The 22,769-nt window shown below is 44.1% G+C and overlaps 1 protein-coding gene across 1 annotated transcript in view; it reads right to left on the bottom strand.

Annotated features, from left to right (window-relative positions):
• Positions 1–22,769, bottom strand: part of HTT (huntingtin) — a 378,122-nt gene that overhangs the window by 147,020 nt on the left and 208,333 nt on the right. The window contains exons 36-39 of the mRNA XM_038744544.1: positions 17,624–17,760; positions 14,188–14,304; positions 5,285–5,407; positions 2,569–2,807 (exon numbers count right to left, since the gene is read on the bottom strand). Coding sequence (XP_038600472.1) covers positions 2,569–2,807; positions 5,285–5,407; positions 14,188–14,304; positions 17,624–17,760 — 616 coding nt within the window. The remainder of the gene's footprint in view (positions 1–2,568; positions 2,808–5,284; positions 5,408–14,187; positions 14,305–17,623; positions 17,761–22,769) is intronic.

The following is a 22,769-nucleotide window of genomic DNA, read 5'->3' as shown; positions in this document are numbered from 1 at the left end:
GTCCCACGTGGGGCTCACAGTCTTAATCCCCATTTTACAGATGAGGTGATTGAGGCTCAGAGAAGTTAAGGGACTTGCCCAAGGTCACACAGCAGACATGTGGCGGAGCCGGGATTAGAACCCATGACCTCTGACTCCCAAGCCCGGGCTCTTTCCCCTGAGCCACACACTGCTTCTCTACACATGTCAATCTCTACAGACGTATATATATATATATATATATATATATATATATATATATATATATACATATATTCATTCATTCAACCATATTTATTGAGCGCTGTGTGCAGAGCACTGTACTAAGTGTGTATACACACAAACACAGACACAGCATGACATTGTGAGCCCACTGTTGGGTAGGGACCGTCTCTATATGTTGCCAACTTGCACTTCCCAAGTGCTTAGTACAGTGCTCTGCACACAATAAGCGCTCAATAAATACGATTGATTGATTGATTGTGGACAGAGCACAGGCCGGGGACTCAGGAGGTCATGGGTTCTAATCCCGGCTCCGCCACTTGTCTGCTGTGTGACCTGGGGTAAGTCACTTCCCTAAAGTCACTAATCACTTCTCTGGACTTCTCCGGGCCTCAGTTTCCTCATTCGCAAAATGAGGATTGAGACTGTGAGCCCCCCGGGGGACTAGGGACTGTGTCCAACCTGATTTGCTTGTATTCACCCCAGTGTTAGTACAGTGCATGGCACATTCATTCATTCAATCGTATTTATTGAGCGCTTACTATGTGCAGAGCACTGTACTAAGCACTTGGGAAGTACAAGTTGGCAACATATAGAGATGGCTCCTACCCAAAAGTGGGCTCACAGGTGCATAGTAAGTGCTTAACAAATACCACAGTTATTAATTATCATTATGTGTGAATATATACATATGTACAAGCACACATACATACACATATATACATATATGCATCTATGTATACATGAATATACATATGTATACATAAATATACATATATACTCATATATACATATGTATACTTATATATACATATGCATACATATATACATATATACACATGCATACATATATACATATGCATATATATACCCCCCTCCCTTGTAACCTTGATCACCTTGTAACCTCCTCAGTGCTTAGAACAGTGCTTTGCACATAGTAAGTGCTTAATAAATGTCATTATTATTATTACAAGTTGGCAACATATAGAGACGGTCCCTACCCAGCAGCAGGCTCACAGTCTAGAAGGAGGAGACAGACAACAAAACAAAACATATTAACAAAATAAAACAAATAGAATAAATATGTACAAGTAAAATAAATAGAGTAATAAATACGTACAACCATATATGCATATATGTAGGTGCTGTGGGGAGGGGAAGGGGGGTAAGGCGGGGGGGATGGGGCCTGGGAGGTGGGGGAGAGGAAGGTGGGGGCTCAGTGTGGGAAGGCCTCTGGGAGGAGGTGAGCACTCAGTAGGGCTTTGAAGGGAGGAGGAGAGCTAGTTTGGAGGATGTGTGGAGGGAGGGAATTCCGGGCCAGGGGGAGGGCGGGGGCCGGGGGTCGACGGCGGGACGGGCGAGAACGAGGCCCAGTGAGGAGGTGAGCGGCGGCAGAGGAGCGGAGGGTGCGGGCTGGGCTGGAGAAGGACCGAAGGGAGGGGAGGTAGGAGGGGGTGAGGGGATCATCATCATCATCAATCGTATTTATTGAGCGCTTACTATGTGCAGAGCACTGTACTAAGCGCTTGGGAAGTACAAATTGGCAACATATAGAGACAGTCCCTACCCAACAGTGGGCTCACAGTCTAAAAGGGGGAGATAGAGAACAAAACCAAACATATTAACAAAATAAACGATGGACAGCCTTGAAGCCCAGGGTGAGGAGTTTTTGTCTGACATAGGGCTCACAGTCTTAACTGACCATGGCCGTCCATCCCCTGGCCCCCTCCTCCCTCCCCTCCCTTCTGTCCTTCTCCAGCCCAGCCCGCACCCTCCGCTCCTCTGCCGCCGCTCACCTCCTCACTGGGCCTCGTTCTCGCCTGTCCCGCCGTCGGCCCCCGGCCCACGTCCTCCCCCTTGCCCGGAATGGCCTCCCTCCGCACATCTGCCAAACTAGCTCTCTTCCTCCCTTCAAAGCCCTACTAAGAGCTCACCTCCTCCAGGAGGCCTTCCCACACTGAGCCCCCTTTTTCCTCTCCTCCTCCTCACCCCCCGCCCTACCTCCTTCCCCTCCCCACAGCACCTATATATATGTCTGGACAGTTTTATTCCTCTATTTATTTTACTTGAACATATTGACTATTCTATTTATTTTGTCAACGATGTGCATCTGGCTTTAATTCTATTTATTCCGACGACACCCGTCCACGTGTTTCGTTTTGTTTTCTGTCCCCCGTCTACACTGCAAGCCCGTTGTTGGGTAGGGACCGTCTCTATATGTCGCCAACTTGTACTTCCCAAGCGCAGCAGTGCTCCGCACACAGTAAGCGCTCAATAAATACGACTGAAGAAATGAATGAATCTCTGGAGTAGACGACTTGACCGGTCACGTCAAACTGAATCCGGGCTGGAAGCCGGGCGACGGACCTGGAAAACGTTTCCTCGGGCAAATGCTTCGCTTGTTTCATTTCCCTCTCCTCTTCGGGATCCGGGGACCACGTCTCCCCAGTTCTCAGCTTGTCGATGACCTGACAAGAGATGAAGTACGGGGAGAAGGAGACCTCCTGAATCCGCGACAGGACGATGTCCTCAGTTGACTGCGAAATCAGAACTCTCAGGATTGCGAGGATCCCAGACAGCCACAACTGAACAGTGCTCACTGATTCCTAGGGAGAAAACAGACACGTTGTCACCGTCGGGGGAAGAATCACACTCCTCAACCCACTGCTGGGTAGGGACCGTCCCTATATGTTTCCGACTTGTACTTCCCAAGCGCTTAGTCCAGTGCTCTGCACACAGTAAGCGCTCAATAAATCCGATTGAATGAATGAATGAATATGTATATATGTTTGTATGTATTTATTACTCTATTTCACTTGCACATGCTTATTCTATTTATTTTATTGTGTTAATATGTTTGGTTTTGTTGTCTGTCTCCCCCTTCTAGACTGCGAGCCCGCTGTTGGGTAGGGACCGTCTCTATATGTTTCCGACTTGTACTTCCCAAGCGCTTAGTCCAGTGCTCTGCACACAGTAAGCGCTCAATAAATCCGATTGAATGAATGAATGAATATGTATATATGTTTGTATGTATTTATTACTCTATTTCATTTGCACATGTTTATTCTATTTATTTTATTGTGTTAATATGTTTGGTTTTGTTGTCTGTCTCCCCTTTCTAGACTGCGAGCCCGCTGTCGGGTAGGGACCGTCTCTAGATGTTGCCAACTTGTATCTCCCAAGCGCTTAGTCCAGTGCTCTGCACACAGTAAGCGCTCAATAAATCCGAATGAATGAATGAATATGTATATATGTTTGTATGTATTTATTACTCTATTTCATTTGTACAAGTTTATTCTATTTATTTTATTTTGTTAATATGTTTGGTTTTGTTGTCTGTCTCCCCCTTCTAGACTGTGAGCCCGCTGTTGGGTAGGGACCGTCTCTATATGTTGCCAACTTGTACCTCCCAAGCGCTTAGTCCAGTACTCTGCACACAGTAAGCGCTCAATAAATCCGATTGAATGAATGAATGAATATGTATATATGTTTGTATGTATTTATTACTCTATTTCACTTGCACATGCTTATTCTATTTATTTTATTGTGTTAATATGTTTGGTTTTGTTGTCTGTCTCCCCCTTCTAGACTGCGAGCCCGCTGTTGGGTAGGGACCGTCTCTATATGTTTCCGACTTGTACTTCCCAAGCGCTTAGTCCAGTGCTCTGCACACAGTAAGCGCTCAATAAATCCGATTGAATGAATGAATGAATATGTGTATATGTTTGTATGTATTTATTACTCTATTTCATTTGCACATGTTTATTCTATTTATTTTATTGTGTTAATATGTTTGGTTTTGTTGTCTGTCTCCCCCTTCTAGACTGTGAGCCCGCTGTTGGGTAGGGACCGTCTCTATATGTTGCCAACTTGTACTTCCCAAGCGCTTAGTCCAGTGCTCTGCACACAGTAAGCGCTCAATAAATCCGATTGAATGAATGAATGAATATGTATATATGTTTGTATGGATTTATTACTCTATTTCATTTGTACATGTTTATTCTATTTATTTTATTTTGTTAATATGTTTCGTTTTGTTGTCTGTCTCCCCCTTCCAGACTGTGAGCCCGCTGTTGGGTAGGGACCGTCTCTATATGTTGCCAACTTGTACTTCCCAAGCGCTTAGTACAGTGCTCTGCACATAGTAAGCGCTCAATAAATACGATTGATGATGATGATGATATGTGCAGAGCACTTTACTAAGCGCTTGGGAGGTACAAGTTGGCAACATATAGAGACAGTCCCTACCCAACAGTGGGCTCACAGTCTAAAAGGGGGAGACAGAGAACAAAACCAAACATACTAACAAAATAAAATAAATAGAATAGATATGTACAAGTAAAATAAATCAATAAATAGAGTAATAAATATGTACAAACATATATACATATATATACAGGTGCTGGAGGGACGGGATACTGGGTGCGGCTCTGCTTGTGTTTGTGCTTCTTCTTCTTCTTTGGGGGCTGGATATGCAGCCACACATCCAGTAAGCGCTCAATAAATCCAAATGAATGAATGAATGAATATGTATATATGTTTGTATGTATTTATTACTCTATTTCATTTGCACGTTTATTCTATTTATTTTATTTTGTTAATATGTTTGGTTTTGTTGTCTGTCTCCCCCTTCTAGACTGTGAGCCCGCTGTTGGGTAGGGACCGTCTCTATATGTTGCCAACTTGTACCTCCCAAGCGCTTAGTCCAGTACTCTGCACACAGTAAGCGCTCAATAAATCCGATTGAATGAATGAATGAATATGTATATATGTTTGTATGTATTTATTACTCTATTTCATTTGCACGTTTATTCTATTTATTTTATTAATATGTTTCGTTTTGTTGTCTGTCTCCCCCTTCTAGACTGTGAGCCCGCTGTTGGGTAGGGACTGTCTCTATATGTTGCCAACTTGTACCTCCCAAGCGCTTAGTCCAGTGCCCTGCACACAGTAAGAGCTCAATAAATCCGATTGAATGAATGAACACGGCCCGCGCGACTTTCCGCGCTCCCCACCCGTAAAGCGTTCCCGTTTCTCTTCCAGCCCGTGAAAACCCTTAGGCCGTCCCCGCAGGAATCCTCACCATGCTGCTGGGAGTAACGAACATGCTTCGGAGAAGCATGTCAACGGGCCGGAGGGAGGAAGGAGCCAGGATCTCAAATAAAGTGTTCAGCACGCCGAGGGCTTCGTGGGAATCTATATGCATCTGTTAAAAAAAAATCAAAACATCGGAGAAGGTTTCGGAAGAGCAGGCGTGGCTCAGTGGAAACGGCGCAGGCTTTGGAGTCAGAGGTCATGGGTTCAAATCCCGGCTCCGCCACTTTAAAAAAAAAATGGCATTTATTAAGAGCTTACTATGTGCGAAGCACTGTTCTAAGCAGCTGTGTGACTTTGGGCAAGTCACTTCAATCAATCAATCGTATTTATTGAGCGCGTACTGTGTGCAGAGCACTGTACTAAGCGCTTGGGAAGTACAAGTCGGCAACACATAGAGACAGTCCTTACCCAACAGCGGGCTCACAGTCTAGAAGGGGACTTCACTTCTCTGGGCCTCAGTTCCCTCATCTGTAAAATGGGGATTAAGACTGTGAGCCCCCCATGGGACAATCTCATCACCTTGTAGCCTCCAAAGCACTTAGAACAGTGCTTTGCACATAGTAAGCGCTTAATAAATACGATTGAATGAATAATGCCATCATTATTATTATTATTGGAAGACAGAAACACCCATCCAAGCTACATCTCCTCCTTAATGCCACAGGTCTTAGACTCTATCATCATCATCATCATCAATCGCATTTATTGAGCGCTTACTATGTGCAGAGCACTGGACTAAGCGCTTGGGAAGTACAAATTGGCAACATATAGAGACAGTCCCTACCCAACAGTGGGCTCACAGTCTAAAAGGGGGAGACAGAGAACAAAACCAAACATACTAACAAAATAAAATAAATAGGATAGATATGTACAAGAAAAATAAATAAACAATAAATAAATAAATAAATAAATAAATAGAGTAATAAATATGTACAAACATATATACATATATACAGGTGCTGTGGGGAAGGGAAGGAGGTAAGATGGGGGGATGGAGAGGGGGACGAGGGGGAGAGGAAGGAAGGGGCTCAGTCTGGGAAGTAGACTCTATGTTCTACTTTGCTTCACTTCTACCTTAATTCAGCTGGTAAAAATGGAGAAAGGGGCATTTTGTGCCCATAGGAGAATGAAGAGTGAACACTAAGTGTGGTCTCGCTATGTTGCCGACTTGTACTTCCCAAGCGCTTAGTCCAGTGCTCTGCACACAGTAAGCGCTCAATAAATACGACTGAATGAATGGTGGTGGGGGGGGGTGTTTGTTGGCGGGTGGGGAAGGGAGAATGGGATGAAGAGAAGGGGAAACGTATCCTGGGGAAAAAAAATGATGGCATTTGTTAAGCGATTTAATAATGATGATGATAATAATAATGATAATAATCAATCAATCAATCATGTTTATTGAGCGCTTACTGTGTGCACAGTAAGCGCTCAATAAACACGATTGATTGATTGATTGATTGGTTGTCTGTCTCCCCCTTCTAGCCTGTGAGCCCGCTGTTGGGTAGGGACCGTCTCTATATGTTGCCAACTTGGACTTCCCAAGCGCTTAGTACAGTGCTCTGCACACAGTAAGCGCTCAATAAATACGATTGATTAATGATAATTTTGGTATTTTTTAAGCACTTACTACTATGTGCCAAGTACTGTTCTAAGCGCTGGGGGAGATACAAGGTAATCAGGTTGTCCCACATGGGGTTCACAGTCTTCATCCCCATTTTCCAGATGAGGGAACTGAGGCCCAGAGAAGTGAAGTGACTTGCCCAAAGTCACACAGCTGATAAGCGGCGGAGCCGGGATTAGGGCCCATGACCTCTGATTCCCAAGCCCGCGCTCTTTCCACTGAGCCACGCTGCTTGTCTGTAAATAACACGGATTCACTATGTGCCAGGCACTATACTAAGCGCTGGGTTGGCTACAAGCAAATCGAGTTAGACGCAGTCCCTGTCCCACATGGGGCTCACAGTCTCAAACCCCATTTTACAGATGAGGGAACTGAGGCCCAGAGAAGTGAAGTGACTTGCCCAAAGTCACACAGCTGACAAGTGGTGGAACCGGGATTAGAACCCTGGATCTTCCGACTCCAGGTCCGTGCTCTATCCACTACGTTGTGCTGCTTAATAATGATAATCACAATAATAATAATACTAATGATAATGGCATTTATTTAGCGCTTACTATGTGCAAAGCACTGTTCTAAGCTCTGGGGAGGTTACAATCAATCCATCGTATTTATTGAGCGCTTACTGTGTGCAGAGCACTGAACTAAGCGCTTGGGAAGTCCAAGTTGGCAACATATAGAGACAGTCCCCACCCAACAGTGGGCTCACAGTCATCAGGTTGTCCCACGGGGGGGCTCACAGTCTTCATCCCCATTTTCCAGATGAGGGAACTGAGGCCCAGAGAAGTGACTTGCCCCAAGTCACACAGCTGACAAGTGGCGGAGCCGGGATTTGAACCCATGACCTCTGACTCCAAAGCCCGGGCTCTTTCCACTGAGCCACGCTGCTTCTCTAATGGCTAAAAATACAGATTGATTTATAGACTAGTTTTACTTCCTGGGATGGATAAGCGAATTTTCCCATCTGAATTTTGACCGTGAAACACGTCACTGCTGGCTCTACTGATTCCTCTGACTCCAAAGCCCGGGCTCTTTCCACTGAGCAACGCTGCTTCTCATAATAATAATAATAATAATAATAATAATAATAATAATAATAATAATAATAACGGTATACTGTACTAAGCCCTAGGGGGGATACAAGCAACTCGGGTTGGACCTAGTCCCTGTCCCATGTGGGGCTCACAGTCTCAATCCCCATTTTACAGATGAGGTCACCGAGGCCCAGTGAAGTGAGTCTCCTCATCATTACGTATAGATCTCTAATTCTATTCATTTATTTTGATAGCATTGACGCCCGTCTACTTGTTTTATTTTGTTGCCTGTCTCCTCCTTCTAGACTGTGAGCCCGTTGTTGGGTTGGGATTGTCTCTGTCGCCGAATTGTACTTTCCAAGCGCTTAGTACAGTGCCCTGCACACCGTAAGCGCTCAATAAATACCATCATCATCATCAATCAAAAACATCAATCAAAAACATCAACATCGTCATCAATCAATCATCATCAATCAATCAAAAACCATCCTCATCAATCAAAAGAGAAGCAGAGTGGCTCATTGGAAAGAGCACGGGCTTTGGAGTCAGAGGTCATGGGTTCGAATCCCGGCTCCGCCCCATGTCTGCTGTGTGACCTTGGGCAAGTCACTTAACTTCTCTGAGCCTCAGTTCCCTCATCTGTAAAATGGGGATTAAGACTGTGAGCCCCAATGTGGGACAACTTGATCACCTTGTATCTCCCCCCCAGCGCTTAGAACAGTGCTCTGCACACAGTAAGCGCTTAACAAATGCCATCATTATTATTATTATTATTATTATTATCAATCGTATTTATTGAGCGCTTACTATGTGCAGAGCACTGTACTAAGCGGTTGGGAAGTACAAATTGGCAACATATAGAGACAGTCCCTACCCAACAGTGGGCTCACAGTCTAAAAGGGGGAGACAGAGAACAAAACCAAACATGCTAACAAAATAAAATAAATAGAACAGATATGTACAAATAAAAGAAATAAATAGAGTAAAAAATATGTACAAACATATATACATATATACAGGTGCTGTGGGGAAGGGAAGGAGGTAAGATTGAATGAATGAATGAATTCCATCGGAAAATGTACATCTGGAGAATGGTCGCAAGCCGTATTGCCCCTCCAGACTCGTGGGACGGAAACGCGTTCCAACTCTATTTTGTTGCCCTCTTCCCAAGTGCTCAGTCAGTGTCCTCATTTCCCCTTCTCCTACTTTCTCCTACGTTGCACTTGGATTTGTTCCCTTTATCCACCTTCTCCCCCAGCCCCACAGCACTTCCGCGTGGCTCGGTGGAAAGAGCCCGGGCTTGGGTGCCAGAGGCCGTGGGTTCGAATCCCGGCTCCGCCGCTTGTCAGCTGTGTGACTTTGGGCAAGTCACTTCACTTCTCTGGGCCTCAGTTCCCTCATCTGCAAAATGGGGATTAAATCCCTTTCTCTTTCCTTCTTTCTGTGAGCCCCGTGTGGGACGGGATGATTTTGCATCTATCCCAGCGCTGAGTACAGTGCTTGGCACATAGTAAGTGCTTTAACCAATACCACAATTATTACTTTTATTAGATCTCTCTGTTGCCAACTTGGACTTCCCAAGCGCTTAGTACAGTGCTCTGCATACAGTAAGCGCTCAATAAATACGATTGAATGAATGAATTGCACACAGTAAGTGCTCAATAAATATGAATGAATGAATGAATGAATCTCTGCAGGCAAAGGGCCTTCTAGACTGTGAGTCCGTTGTTGGGTAGGGACCGTCTCTATATGTTTCCGACTTGTACTTCCCAACGCTTAGTACAGTGCTCTGCACACAGTAAGCGCTCAATAAATACGAATGAATGAATGAATCTCTGCAGACAAAGGACCTTCTAGACTGTGAGTCCGCTGTTGGGTAGGGACCGTCTCTATATGTTTCCGACTTGTACTTCCCAACGCTTAGTACAGTGCTCTGCACACAGTAAGCGCTCAATAAATACGACTGAATGGATGAACGAAGGACCGATGAGGCGCCTTCAGGCACGAGAACACTGCTGCTTTCCCCGGGACCAGTTACTGTCCGAACCGGGCTTGCGAGAGGGATTCGTGTCCCCATCTATCGCCTCTCTTGTCACCCCCCCAAATCATCATCATCATCAATCGTATTTATTGAGCGCTTACTATGTGCAGAGCACTGTACTAAGCGCTTGGGAAGTACAAATTGGCAACATATAGAGACAGTCCCTACCCAACAGTGGGCTCACAGTCTAAAAGGGGGAGACAGAGAACAAAACCAAACATACTAACAAAATAAAATAAATAGAATAGATATGTACAAGTAAAATAAATGAATAAATAGAGTAATAAATATGTACAAACATATATACATATATAAAGGTGCTGTGGGGAAGGGAAGGAGGTAAGATGGGGGGATGGAGAGGGGGACGAGGGGAATGTAAAATTCCCCAAATGTAAAATTCCTTTCTTCGTGATGGGAAATAGGGCACGGGGGGAGACTGTAAGCTCGTTGTGGGCAGGGAACGTGTCCGCTAACTCTGCTGTATCGTATTGTACTCCTCTATGTGCTTAGAGAAGCAGCTTGGCCTGGAGGATAGAGCCCAGGCTTGAAAGTCAGAAGGATCTGGGTTCTAATCCCAGCCCTTCCACATGTCTGCCATAATAATAATAATAATAATGATTGTGGCATTTATTAAGTACTTACTATGTGCTAAGCACTGTTCTAACCACTAGGGTAGGTACGAGGTAATCAAGTTGTCCCATGTGGGGCTCACAGGCTTCATCCCCATTTTACAGAGAATAATTATAATAATGTCCACATGTTTTGTTTTGTTGTCTGTCTCCCCCTTCTAATAATGATGTTGGTATTTGTTAAGCGCTTACTATGTGCCAAGCACTGTTCTAACCGCTGGGGTAGATACGAGGTGATCAGGTCGTCCCGCGTGGGGCTCACAGGCTTCATCCCCATTTTACAGCTGAGGGAACTGAGGTCCAGAGAATAATTATAATGATGTCCACATGTTTTGTTTGGTTGTCTGTCTCCCCCTTCTAATAATAATAATAATGTTGGTATTTGTTAAGCGCTTACTATGCGCCAAGCACTGTTCTAACCGTTGGGGTAGATACGAGGTGATCAGGTTGTCCCGCGTGGGGCTCACAGGCTTCATCCCCATTTTACAGCTGAGGGAACTGAGGTCCAGAGAATAATTATAATGATGTCCACATGTTTTGTTTTGTTGTCTGTCTCCCCCTTCTAATAATAATAATAATGTTGGTATTTGTTAAGCGCTTACTATGCGCCAAGCACTGTTCTAACCGTTGGGGTAGATACGAGGTGATCAGGTTGTGGGGCTCACAGGCTTCATCCCCATTTTACAGCTGAGGGAACTGAGGCCCAGAGAATAATAATAATCATGTTGGTATTTGTTAAGCGCTTGTTAAATGCCAAGCACTATTCTAACTGCTGGGGTAGATACGAGGTAATCTGGTTGTCCCACGTGGGGCTCACAGGCTTCATCCCCATTTTACAGCTGAGGGAACTAAGGCCCAGAGAATAATAATAATAATAATAATAATAATAATAGTAATAATAATAGTAATAATAATAATAATGTTGGTATTTGTTAAGCGCTTACTATGCGCCAAGCACTATTCTAACCGCTGGGGTAGATACGAGGTAATCAGGTTGTCCCACGTGGGACTCACAGGCTTCCTCCCTATTTTACAGCTGAGGGAACTGAGGCCTAGAGAATAATAATAATAATGTTGGTATTTGTTAAGCACTTACTATGCGCCAAGCACTATTCTAAGCGCTGGGGTAGATACGAGGTAATCAGGTTGTCCCATGTGGGGCTCACAGGCTTCATCCCCATTTTACAGCTGAGGGAACTGAGGCCCACAGAATAATAATAATAATAATAATGTTGGTATTTGTTAAGCGCTTACTATGCGCCAAGCACTGTTCTAACCGCTGGGGTAGATACGAGGTAATCAGGTCGTCCCACGTGGGGCTCACAGGCTTCATCCCCATTTTACAGCTGAGGGAACTGAGGCCCAGAGAATAATAATAATAATGTTGGTATTTGTTAAGCACTTACTATGCGCCAAGCACTATTCTAAGCGCTGGGGTAGATACGAGGTAATCAGGTTGTCCCATGTGGGGCTCACAGGCTTCATCCCCATTTTATAGCTGAGGGAACTGAGGCCCAGAGAATAATAATAATAATAATAATGTTGGTATTTGTTAAGCGCTTACTATGCGCCAAGCACTGTTCTAACCGCTGGGGTAGATACGAGGTGATCAGGTTGTCCCACGTGGGGCTCACAGGCTTCATCCCCATTTTACAGCTGAGGGAACTGAGGCCCAGAGAAGTGAAGTGACTTGCCCAAAGTCACACAGCCGACAAGTAGCGGAGTCAGGATTAGAACCCACGACCTCGAACTCCCAACCCTGTCCTCTGGGGCAAGTCACTTCACTTCTCTGGGCCTCAGTTCCCTCATCTGCAAAATGGGGATGGAGACTGTGAGCCACTCCTTCCTCTCCCCCTCCTCCCCCTCTCCATCCCCCCAACCTTACCTCCTTTCCTTCCCCACAGCACATGTATATATGTTTGTACGGATTTATTACTCTATTTATTTATTTCACTTGTACATATTTATTCTATTTATTTTATTCTGTTAATATATAGTTTTGTTTTGTTCTCTGTCTCCCCGTTCTAGACTGTGAGCCCACTGTTGGGTAGGGACCATCTCTATACGTTGCCAACTTGTACTTCCCTAGCGCTTGGTACAGTGCTCGGCACACAGTAAGCGCTCAATAAATATGACTGAATGAATGAATGAATGAGCCCCAAGTGGGCCAGGGACTGTGTCCACCTGATTATCTTGTATCTACCCCAGTGTTTAGAACAGTGCCCGGCACGAAGTAAGCGCTTAACAAGGGCCCCAATTTATCTTATTTCTTTTACAATGCTATGCACAGAGTAAGCGCTTCATTCATTCATTCATTCAATCATATTTATTGAGCGCTTACTATGTGCAGAGCACTGTACTAAGCGCTTGGGAAGTACAAGCTCCATAAATACTACTGATTGATTGAAACACTGAATCCAGGTTTCTGGAAAATATATATATATTTATATATTTATATTTTATATATTATTTATAAAATAATATAATTTATATATGTAATGTATTCATTATATATTATATATTTCATATATATATGTATATGTTTGTACATATTTATTACTCTATTTATTTATTTTACCTGTGCATATCTATTCTATTTATTTTATTTTTGTTAGTATGTTTGGTTTTGTCTCCCCCTTTTAGACTGTGAGCCCACTGTTGGGTAGGGACTGTCTCTATATGTTGCCAATTTGTACTTCCCAAGCGCTTAGTACAGTGCTCTGCACACAGTAAGCGCACAATAAATACGATTGATGATGATGATATAATTTATAATATAATTTATATTCTATATTTATATACATTTATAATTATATTTATATATATATTTATATATACACACATACATATTTCTATACGATAATTAATAATAACGATGGCATTTGTTAAGCGCTTACTATGTGCCAAGCACTGTTCTAAGCACTGGGGTAGATCCGGGGTAATCAGGTTGTCCCAAGTGGGGCTCACACTTTTAATCCCCGTCTTACAGATGCGGTAACTGAGGCACAGAGAAGTTACATGACTTGCTCAAGGCCACACAGCAGACGAGTAGAGGAGGCAGGATTAGAACCCTCGCCCTCTGACTCCCAAGCCCAGGCTCTTTCCACTGAGCCCCGATGTTTCTCCGGTCTTTTCTTTGAAGGTGAAGGTCAAACGTGAAATGCGAGCCTCCGTGTATCGCTGTCAAAAAAGATGACCACTTAGCGCAGAAGTCAGCCTGAAAGGAATTACTGGTTTCGCTGCTGCTGATAATAATAATAATAATGATAATAATAATAATGATGGCATTTATTAAGCGCTTACTATGTGCCAAGCACTGTTCTAAGCACTGGGGAATTTACAAGGTGATCAGGTTGTCCCACAGTGGGGCTCACAGTCTTCATCCCCATTTTCCAGATGAGGGAACTGAGGCCCGGAGAAGTGAAGTGACTTGCCCCAAGTCACACAGCTGACAGTTGGCGGAGCCGGGATTTGAACCCATGACCTCTGCCTCCAAAGCCTCTTTTCCACCGAGCCGCGCTGCTCCTCTGTAATAAGCAACAAGGCCTCGCTCGGTTGTGGTGTTACCTGCTGTTTCGCCAACATTGGGAGAATTATATCCGCGATCTGTCGCGACAACCTTTTCCATTTGTCTTCGTTTTCCTTGTGGCACTGTTGCAACACAAGAATGAACATCTCCAACACCTAAAAAAAAAAAAAAAAGGTATTAATCAATCAATCGTATTTATTGAGCGCTTCCTGTGTGCAGAGCACTGTACTAAGCGCTTGGGAAGTACAAGTTGGCAACATATAGAGACGGTCCCTACCCAACAGCGGGCTCACAGTCTAGAAGGGGGAGACAGAGAACAAAACCAAACATACTAACAAAATAAAATAAATAGAATAGATATGTACAAGTAAAATAGAGTAATAAATATGTACATACATATAAACATATATACAGTGTACCTGTTTGTACATATTGATTACTCTATTTATTTATTTATTTTACTTGTACCTATCTATTCTATTTATTTTATTTTGTTAGTATGTTTGGTTTCGTTCTCTGTCTCCCCCTTTTCGACTGTGAGCCCACTGTTGGGTAGGGACTGTCTCTATATGTTGCCAATTTGTACTTCCCAAGCGCTTAGTACAGTGCTCTGCACATAGTAAGCGCTCAATAAATACGATTGATGATGATGACAGTGTGTATTATTATACACACTTCCCAAGTCATTGTGCTTCAGGGAATAAATCTGCAAATTCTGTTCTATCATTCTCTCCCAAGCACTTAGTACAGTGCTCTGCACACGGTAAGCGCTCCATAAATACCACTGATTGATCACCTGATTCCTGCATGCCTGTTGCCGGGTAGGGATTGTCTCTACCTGCTGCCGAACTGTACTTTCCAAGCGCTTAGTACATTCATTCATTCAATCGTATTTATTGAGCACTCAGAGAAGCAGCGTGGCTCAGTGGAAAGAGCACGGACTTTGGAGCCAGAGGTCATGGGTTCAAATCCCGGCTCTGCCACTTGTCAGCTTTGTGACTATGGGCAAGTCACTTCACTTCATCATCATCATCATCAGTCGTATTTATTGAACGCTTACTGTGTGCAGAGCACTGTACTAAGCGCTTCGGAAGTACAAGTTGGCAACATATAGAGACGGTCCCTACCCAACAGTGGGCTCACAGTCTAAAAGACTTCAAGCGCTTAGTACAGTGCTCTGCACACAGTAAGCGCTCAATAAATACGATTGATTGATTCACTTCTCTGGGCCTCGGTTCCCTCATCTGGAAAATGGGGACTAAGACTGTGAGCCCCCTTGGGACAACCTGCTCACCTGTGTAACCTCCCCGGCGCTTAGAACAGTGCTTTGCACATAGTAAGCGCTTAATAAATGCCATTATTATTACTGTGTGCAGAGCAATGTATTAAGCGCTTGGGAATGTACAAGTCGGCAACATAAAGAGACAGTCCGTATCAATCAATCAATCAATCAATCAATTGTATTTATTGAGTGCTTACTGTGTGCAGAGCACTGTACTAAGCGCTTGGGAAGTCCAAGTTGGCAACATATAGAGACAGTCCCTACCCAACAGTGGGCTCACGGTTTAAAAGGGGAGACAGACAACAAAACAAAACATGTAGACGGGTGTCAAAGTCATCAGAACAAATAGAATTAAAGCTAGATGCACACCATTAACAAAATCAATAGAATAGTAAATATGGACACAGTAAGCGCTCAATAAATCAATCAATCAATCAATCGTATTTATTGAGCGCTTACTATGTGCAGAGCACTGGACTAAGTGCTTGGGAAGTCCAAGTTGGCAACATATAGAGACAGTCCCTACCCAACAGTGGGCTCACAGTCTAAAAAATAAATACAATTGAATGAATGGACAAGTAAAATAAATCTGTCCAAATATATATACAACAACTGTGGGGAAGGATAAATGGAATAGCAAATATGTACAAGTAAAATATTGTAAATTATGTACAACTAAAATAGTTTAAATTATGTACAAGTAAAATAGAATAACAAATCTGTACAAATATATACAAGTGCTGTGGGGAGGGGAAGGAGGTAAGGCGATGGGGGCGATGGGGAGGAGGAGAGGAAAAAGGGGGGCAGCGTGGCTCAGTGGAAAGAGCCCGGGCTTGGGAGTCAGAGGTCATGGGTTCAAATCCCAGCCCTGCCACTTGCCAGCTGTGTGACTTTGGGCAAGTCACTTCACTTCTCTGGGCCTCAGTTACCTCATCTGTCAAATGGGGATGAAGTCTGTGAGCTCGAGGGACAACCGGATTACCTTGTCACCTACCCAGCGTTTAGAACAGGACTTTGCACATAGTAAGCGCTTAATAAATGCCATCATTATTATTATTATTATCACTGATCATCCTCCAGTTGGCTGGCAGAGATACAGAAGCAGAGAAGCAGCGTGGCTCAGTGGAAAGAGCCCGGGCTTGGGAGTCAGAGGTCATGGGTTCAAATCCCAGCCCCGCCACCTGTCAGCTGGGTGACTTTGGGCAAGTCACTTCACTTCTCTGGGCCTCAGTTACCTCATCTGTCAAATGGGGATGAAGGCTGTGAGCCCCCCGAGGGACAATCTGATTACCTTGTCACCTCTCCAGTGCTTAGAACAGTGTTTTGCACATAGTAAGCGCTTAATAAATGCCATCATCATTATTATTATTATCACTGATCATCATCCAGTTGGCTGGCAGAGATACAGAAGCAGAGAAGCAGCGTGGCTCAGTGGAAAGAGCCCGGGCTTTGGAGTCGGAGGTCGTGGGTTCAAATCCCGGCTCCGCCACTTGTCAGCTGGGTGACTTTGGGCAAGTCACTTCACTTCTCTGGGCCTCAGTTACCTCATCTGTCAAATGGGGATGAAGGCTGTGAGCCCCCCGAGGGACAATCTGATTACCTTGTCACCTCTCCAATGCTTAGAACAGTGTTTTGCACATAGTAAGCGCTTAATAAATGCCATCATCATTATTATTATTATCACTGATCATCATCCAGTTGGCTGGCAGAGATACAGAAGCAGAGAAGCAGCGTGGCTCAGTGGAAAGAGCCCGGGCTTTGGAGCCGGAGGTCGTGGGTTCAAATCCCGGCTCCGCCACTTGTCAGCTGGGTGACTTTGGGCAAGTCACTTCACTTGTCTGGGCCTGAGTTCCCTCATCTGTAAAATGGGGATTAAGACTGTGAGCCCCCCATGGGACAACCTGATCACCTTGTAACCTCCCCAGCGCTTAGACCAGTGCTTTGCGCATAGTAAGCGCTAAATAAATGCTATTATTATTATTATTATTATTATTATTCTCTGGGCCTCAGTTACCTCATCTGTAAAATGGGGATGAAGACTGTGAGCCATTATTATTATTATTATTATTACAGAATGCAGGGACGGGATTCACCCCAGGACAAGTATCTAGTCTCATGTACTATCAAAAAGGCGCTGCCCTTTTATCACAGAGGGGAAAAGGGGTGGAAGAAATGGGTGCCCTCTCTCTTACCTGATGGTACTGAATAAGTCTCAGTAACATTGACACCACAACCTCTTTCTGCGTTTCCAGCTCTTTCCCGGCATCCGCTTTGTTTGTCCCTCTCAACACGAAGAGGTCGTGGACGATGGGTTGAAGTGCTGGTATGGCTAAGAATAATAATAATAATCATCATCATCATCATCATCATCATCATCACAATGGTGGTATTTGTTAAGCCCTTACTACATGCCAAGCACTGTTCTAAGCGCTGGGGTATTCATTCATTCATTCAATCGGATTTATTGAGCGCTTACTGTGTGCAGGGCACCGTACTAAGCGCTTGGGAAGTACAAGTCGGCAACATTTAGAGACGGTCCCTACCCAACAGTGGGCTCACAGTCTAGGAGGGGGAGACAGACAACAAAACGAAACATATTAACAAAATAAAATAAATAGAATAAACATGTACAAATGAAATAGAGTAATAAATACATACAAACATATATACATATTCATTCATTCAATCATAGTTATTGAGCGCTTACTGTGTGCAGAGCACTGGACTAAGCGCTTGGCAAGCACAAGTTGGCAACATATAGAGACGGTCCCTACCCAACAGCGGGCTCACAGTCTAGAAGGGGGAGACAGACAACAAAACGAAACATGTTAACAAAATAAACTAAACAGAATAAGCATGTACAAATAAAATAGAGTAATAAATACATACAAACATATATACATATTCATTCATTCATTCATTCAATCGTATTTATTGAGCACTTACTGTGTGCAGAGCACTGGACTAAGCGCTTGGCAAGTACAAGTTGGCAACATATAGAGACGGTCCCTACCCAACAGAGGGCTCACAGTCTAGAAGGGGGAGACAGACAACAAAACAAAACATATTAACAAAATAAAATAAACAGAATAAACATGTACAAATAAAACAGAGTAATAAATACATACAAACATATATACATAGTCATTCATTCATTCATTCAATCGTAGTTATTGAGCGCTTACTGTGTGCAGAGCACTGGACTAAGCACTTGGGAAGTACAAGTTGGCAACATATAGAGACGGTCCCTACCCAACAGCGGGCTCACAGTCTAGAAGGGGGAGATGGACAACAAAACGAAACCTATTAACAAAATAAAATAAATAGAATAAATATGTACAAATAAAATAGAGTACTAAATCCATACAAACATATATACATATATACAGGTGCTGTGGGGAGGGGAAGGAGGTAAGGCGGGGGGGATGGGGAGGGGGTAGATACAGGGTAACCAGGTTGTCTCGCATTCATTCATTCAATCAATCGTATTTATTGAGCACTTACTGTGTGCAGAGCACTGTACTAAGCACTTGGGAAGTACAAGTTGGCGACATATAGAGATGGTCTCTACCCAACAACGGGCTCACAGGCTAGAAGGGAACACATCTTGGTCACAATGCTATCTTGGTCACAAAGACAGCAGTGAAAAAAGGATCTGCGATGATGATGATGATGGCATCTGTTAAGTGTTTACTATGTGCAAGGCACTGTTCTAAGCGCTGGGGAGGATACAAGTTGATCAGGCTGTCCCACGTGGGGCTCAAAGTCTTCATCCCCATTTTACTGATGAGGGAACTGAGGCCCAGAGAACTTAAGTCACTTGCCCAAAGTCACACATCTGACAATTGGTGGAGCCGGGATTTGAACCCATGACCTCTGGCTCCAAAGCCCGGGCTCTTTCCATTGAGCCATGTTGCGATTTTAACCGTTTGATTTTTCTACTGTTCCACAAAATCTTGGGAAATCCACTGGCGGGAGGCAGTGCAGCCTAACGCAAACAGTCTGCGTCCGAGAGTCAGGAGACCCGGTTTCTAATCCCCGCTCCGTCCCGACCTGATGATGATGGTATTTGTTAAACGCTTACTATTCGTTCACTCATTCAATCGTATTTACTGAGCGCTTACTGTGTGCAGAGCACTGTACTAAGCGCTTCGGAAGTACAAGTCGGCAACATATAGAGACGGTCCCTACCCACCAACAGGCTCACAGTCTAGAAGGGGGAGACAGACGACAAAACAAAACATGTGGACAGGGGTCAAGTCATCAGAACAAATAGAAATTCATTCATTCATTCATTCAATCATATTTATTGAGCGCTTACTGTGTGCAGAGCACTGTACTAAGCGCTTGGGAAGTACAAGTCGGCAACATAGAGAGACGGTCCCTACCCAACAGCGGGCTCACAGTCTAGAAGGGGGAGACAGAGAACAAAACAAAACATATTAACAAAATAAAATAAATATGCACAAATGAAATACAGTAATAAAGCTAGATGCACGTCACTAACAAAATAAATCGAATAGTAAATATGTACAAGTAAAATAAAGAGAGTAATAAATCTGTACAAACATATATACAAGCAGCGTGGCTCAGTGGAAAGAGCCCGGGCTTTGGAGTCAGAGGTCATGGGTTCGAATCCTGGCTCCACCACAACAGCTGTGTGACCTTGGGCAAGTCACCTCACTTCTCTGGGCCTCAGTTCCCTCATCTGGAAAATGGGGATGAAGACCGTGAGCCCCACGTGGGACAACCTGATCATCTTGTATCCCCCCAGCACTAAGAACAGTGCTTTGCACATAGTAAGCACTTAACAAATGCCATCATTATTATTATTATTATGATATACAGGGGCTGTGGGGAGGGGAAGGGGGTAGGACGGGGGGGTGGGGCTCACAGTTTTAATTCCCATTTTACAGATGAGGTACCTGAGGCACAGAGAAGTTAAGTGACTTGCCCAAGGTCACACAGCCGATAAGTGGCGGAGCTGGGGTGAGAACTCACGACTTCTGACTCCCAAGCCCGGGCTCTTTCCACTGAACCACGCTGCTTCTCATAGACTGTGAGCCCACTGCTGGGTAGGGACCGTCTCTATACGTTGCCAACTTGTACTTCCCAAGCGCTTAGTACAGCGCTCTGCACACAGTAAGCGCTCAATAAATACGATTGAATGAATGAGACAGCTATTTTGTGCCACGAGTCCGGATTCTGATTTGTTCATTTTCACGTCTGTCTCCCACTCTAGACTGTAAGCTCATTTTGGGCAGGAAACGTTTCTGCTAATTCTGCGGCGCTCTACTCTCCTGAGCGCTTAGACCATCTTATTTACTCATATTAATGTCTGTCTCCCCTTCTAGGCCATAAGCTCATTTTGCGCAGGGAACTTTTCTGCTAATTCTGTGGCACTGTATTCTCCCGAAAGCTTATTCCAGTGCCCTTGCACATAGTAAGCACTCGATAATAATAATAATGGAAGCAGAGAAGCAGAGAAGCAGCATGGCTCAGTGGAAAGAGCCCAGGCTTTGGAGTCAGAAGTCATGGGTTCAAATCCCGGCTCCGCCACATCTGCTGTGTGACCTTGGGCAAGTCACTTAACTTCTCTGAGCCTCAGTTCCCTCATCTAGAAAATCGGGATTAAGACAGTGAGCCCCACGTGGGACAACCTGATGACCCTGCATCCCCCCACAGCGCTTAGAACAGTGCTTTGCACATAGTAAGTGCTTAACAAATGCCAACATTATTAATAATGGCATTTATTAAGTGCTTACTATGTGCAAAGCACTGTTCTAAGTGCTGGGGAGGTTATAAGGTGATCAGGTTGTCCCACGGGGAGCCCAGAGTCCTAATCCCCATTTTACAGATGAGGTAACTGAGATCCAAAGAAGTGAAGTGACTTGCCCAAAGTCACCCAGCTGACAACTGGCAGAGCCGGGATTTGAACCCATGACCTCTGACTGCAAAGCCCGGGCTCTTTCCATTGAGCCACGATCCGATCTTAACCGTTTGATTTTTCTGCTGTTCCACAAAATCTTGGGAAATCCACTGGCGGGAGGCACACTCCATCTCCTCTAGACTGTGAGCCCACTGTTGGGTAGGGACCGTCTCTATATGTTGCCAATTTGTACTTCCCAAGAGCTTAGTACAGTGCTCTGCACACATTAAGCGCTCAGTAAATACGATTGAATGAATGAATGAACTGGCAGAGCCGGCATTTGAACCCATGACCTCTGACTCCAAAGCCCGGGCTCTTTCCACTGAGCCACGCTGCTTCTTCTATCAATCAATCAATTCCACTGATTGAGTCATATTTTGGGAACAATTTTCGAGAACTTTCTTATTTTATTTATTTATTTATTTTATTTTATTTTGTCAGTATGTTTGGTTTTGTTCTCTGGCTCTCCCTTTTAGACTGTGAGCTCCCTGTTGGGTAGGGACTGTCTCTAGATGTTGCCAACTTGGACTTCCCAAGCGCTTAGTACAGTGCTCTGCACACAGTAAGCGCTCAATAAATACGATTGATTGATTGATTGATTGATTGATTAATGCACTGTCTGTGCCCGTGTACATCGATCCAGAGTATAGCAGCATAAACAGGGTAATGAGAAAAAAAATTAGAGGAAATTGGTCATGATTATGTATTGCTTCATATCATCCGTTGCCATGCCAGTGAGCAGCGTGGCTTACTGGAAAGAGCCTGGCCTTGGGAGTCAGAGGTTGTGGGTTCTAATCCCGGCTCCGCCACTTGTCAGCTGTGTGACTTTGGGCAAGTCGCTTGACTTCTCTGTGCCTCAGTTACCTCATCCAGAAAATGGGGATTAAGACTGTGAGCCCTGCGTAGGATAGCCTGATTACCTGTATATATGTATATATGTTTGTATATATTTATTACTCTATTTATTTATTTTACTTGTACATATCTATTCTATTTATTTTGTTAGTATGTTTGGGTTTGTTCTCTATCTCCCCCTTCTAGACTCTGAGCCCACTGTTGAGTAGGGACTGTCTCAATATGTTGCCAACTTGGACTTCCCAAGCATCATTATCATCATCATCAATCGTATTTATTGAGCGCTTACTGTGTGCAGAGCACTGTACTAAGTGCTTGGGAAGTCCAAATTGGCAACATATAGAGACAGTCCCTACCCAACAGTGGGCTCACAGTCTAAAAGGGAGAGATGGAGAACAAAACCAAACATACTAACAAAATAAAATAAATAGAATAGATATGTACAAGTAAAATAAATAAATAGAGTAATAAATATGTACAAACATATGTACATATATACAGGTGCTGTGGGGAAGGGAAGGAGGTAAGATGGGGGGGATGGAGAGGGGTTACAG

This window comes from Tachyglossus aculeatus, chromosome 4 (assembly GCF_015852505.1).
Source record: "Tachyglossus aculeatus isolate mTacAcu1 chromosome 4, mTacAcu1.pri, whole genome shotgun sequence".
NCBI classification, from domain to species: Eukaryota; Metazoa; Chordata; class Mammalia; order Monotremata; family Tachyglossidae; genus Tachyglossus; species Tachyglossus aculeatus.
This window is presented reverse-complemented; position numbering and strand designations above follow the sequence as displayed.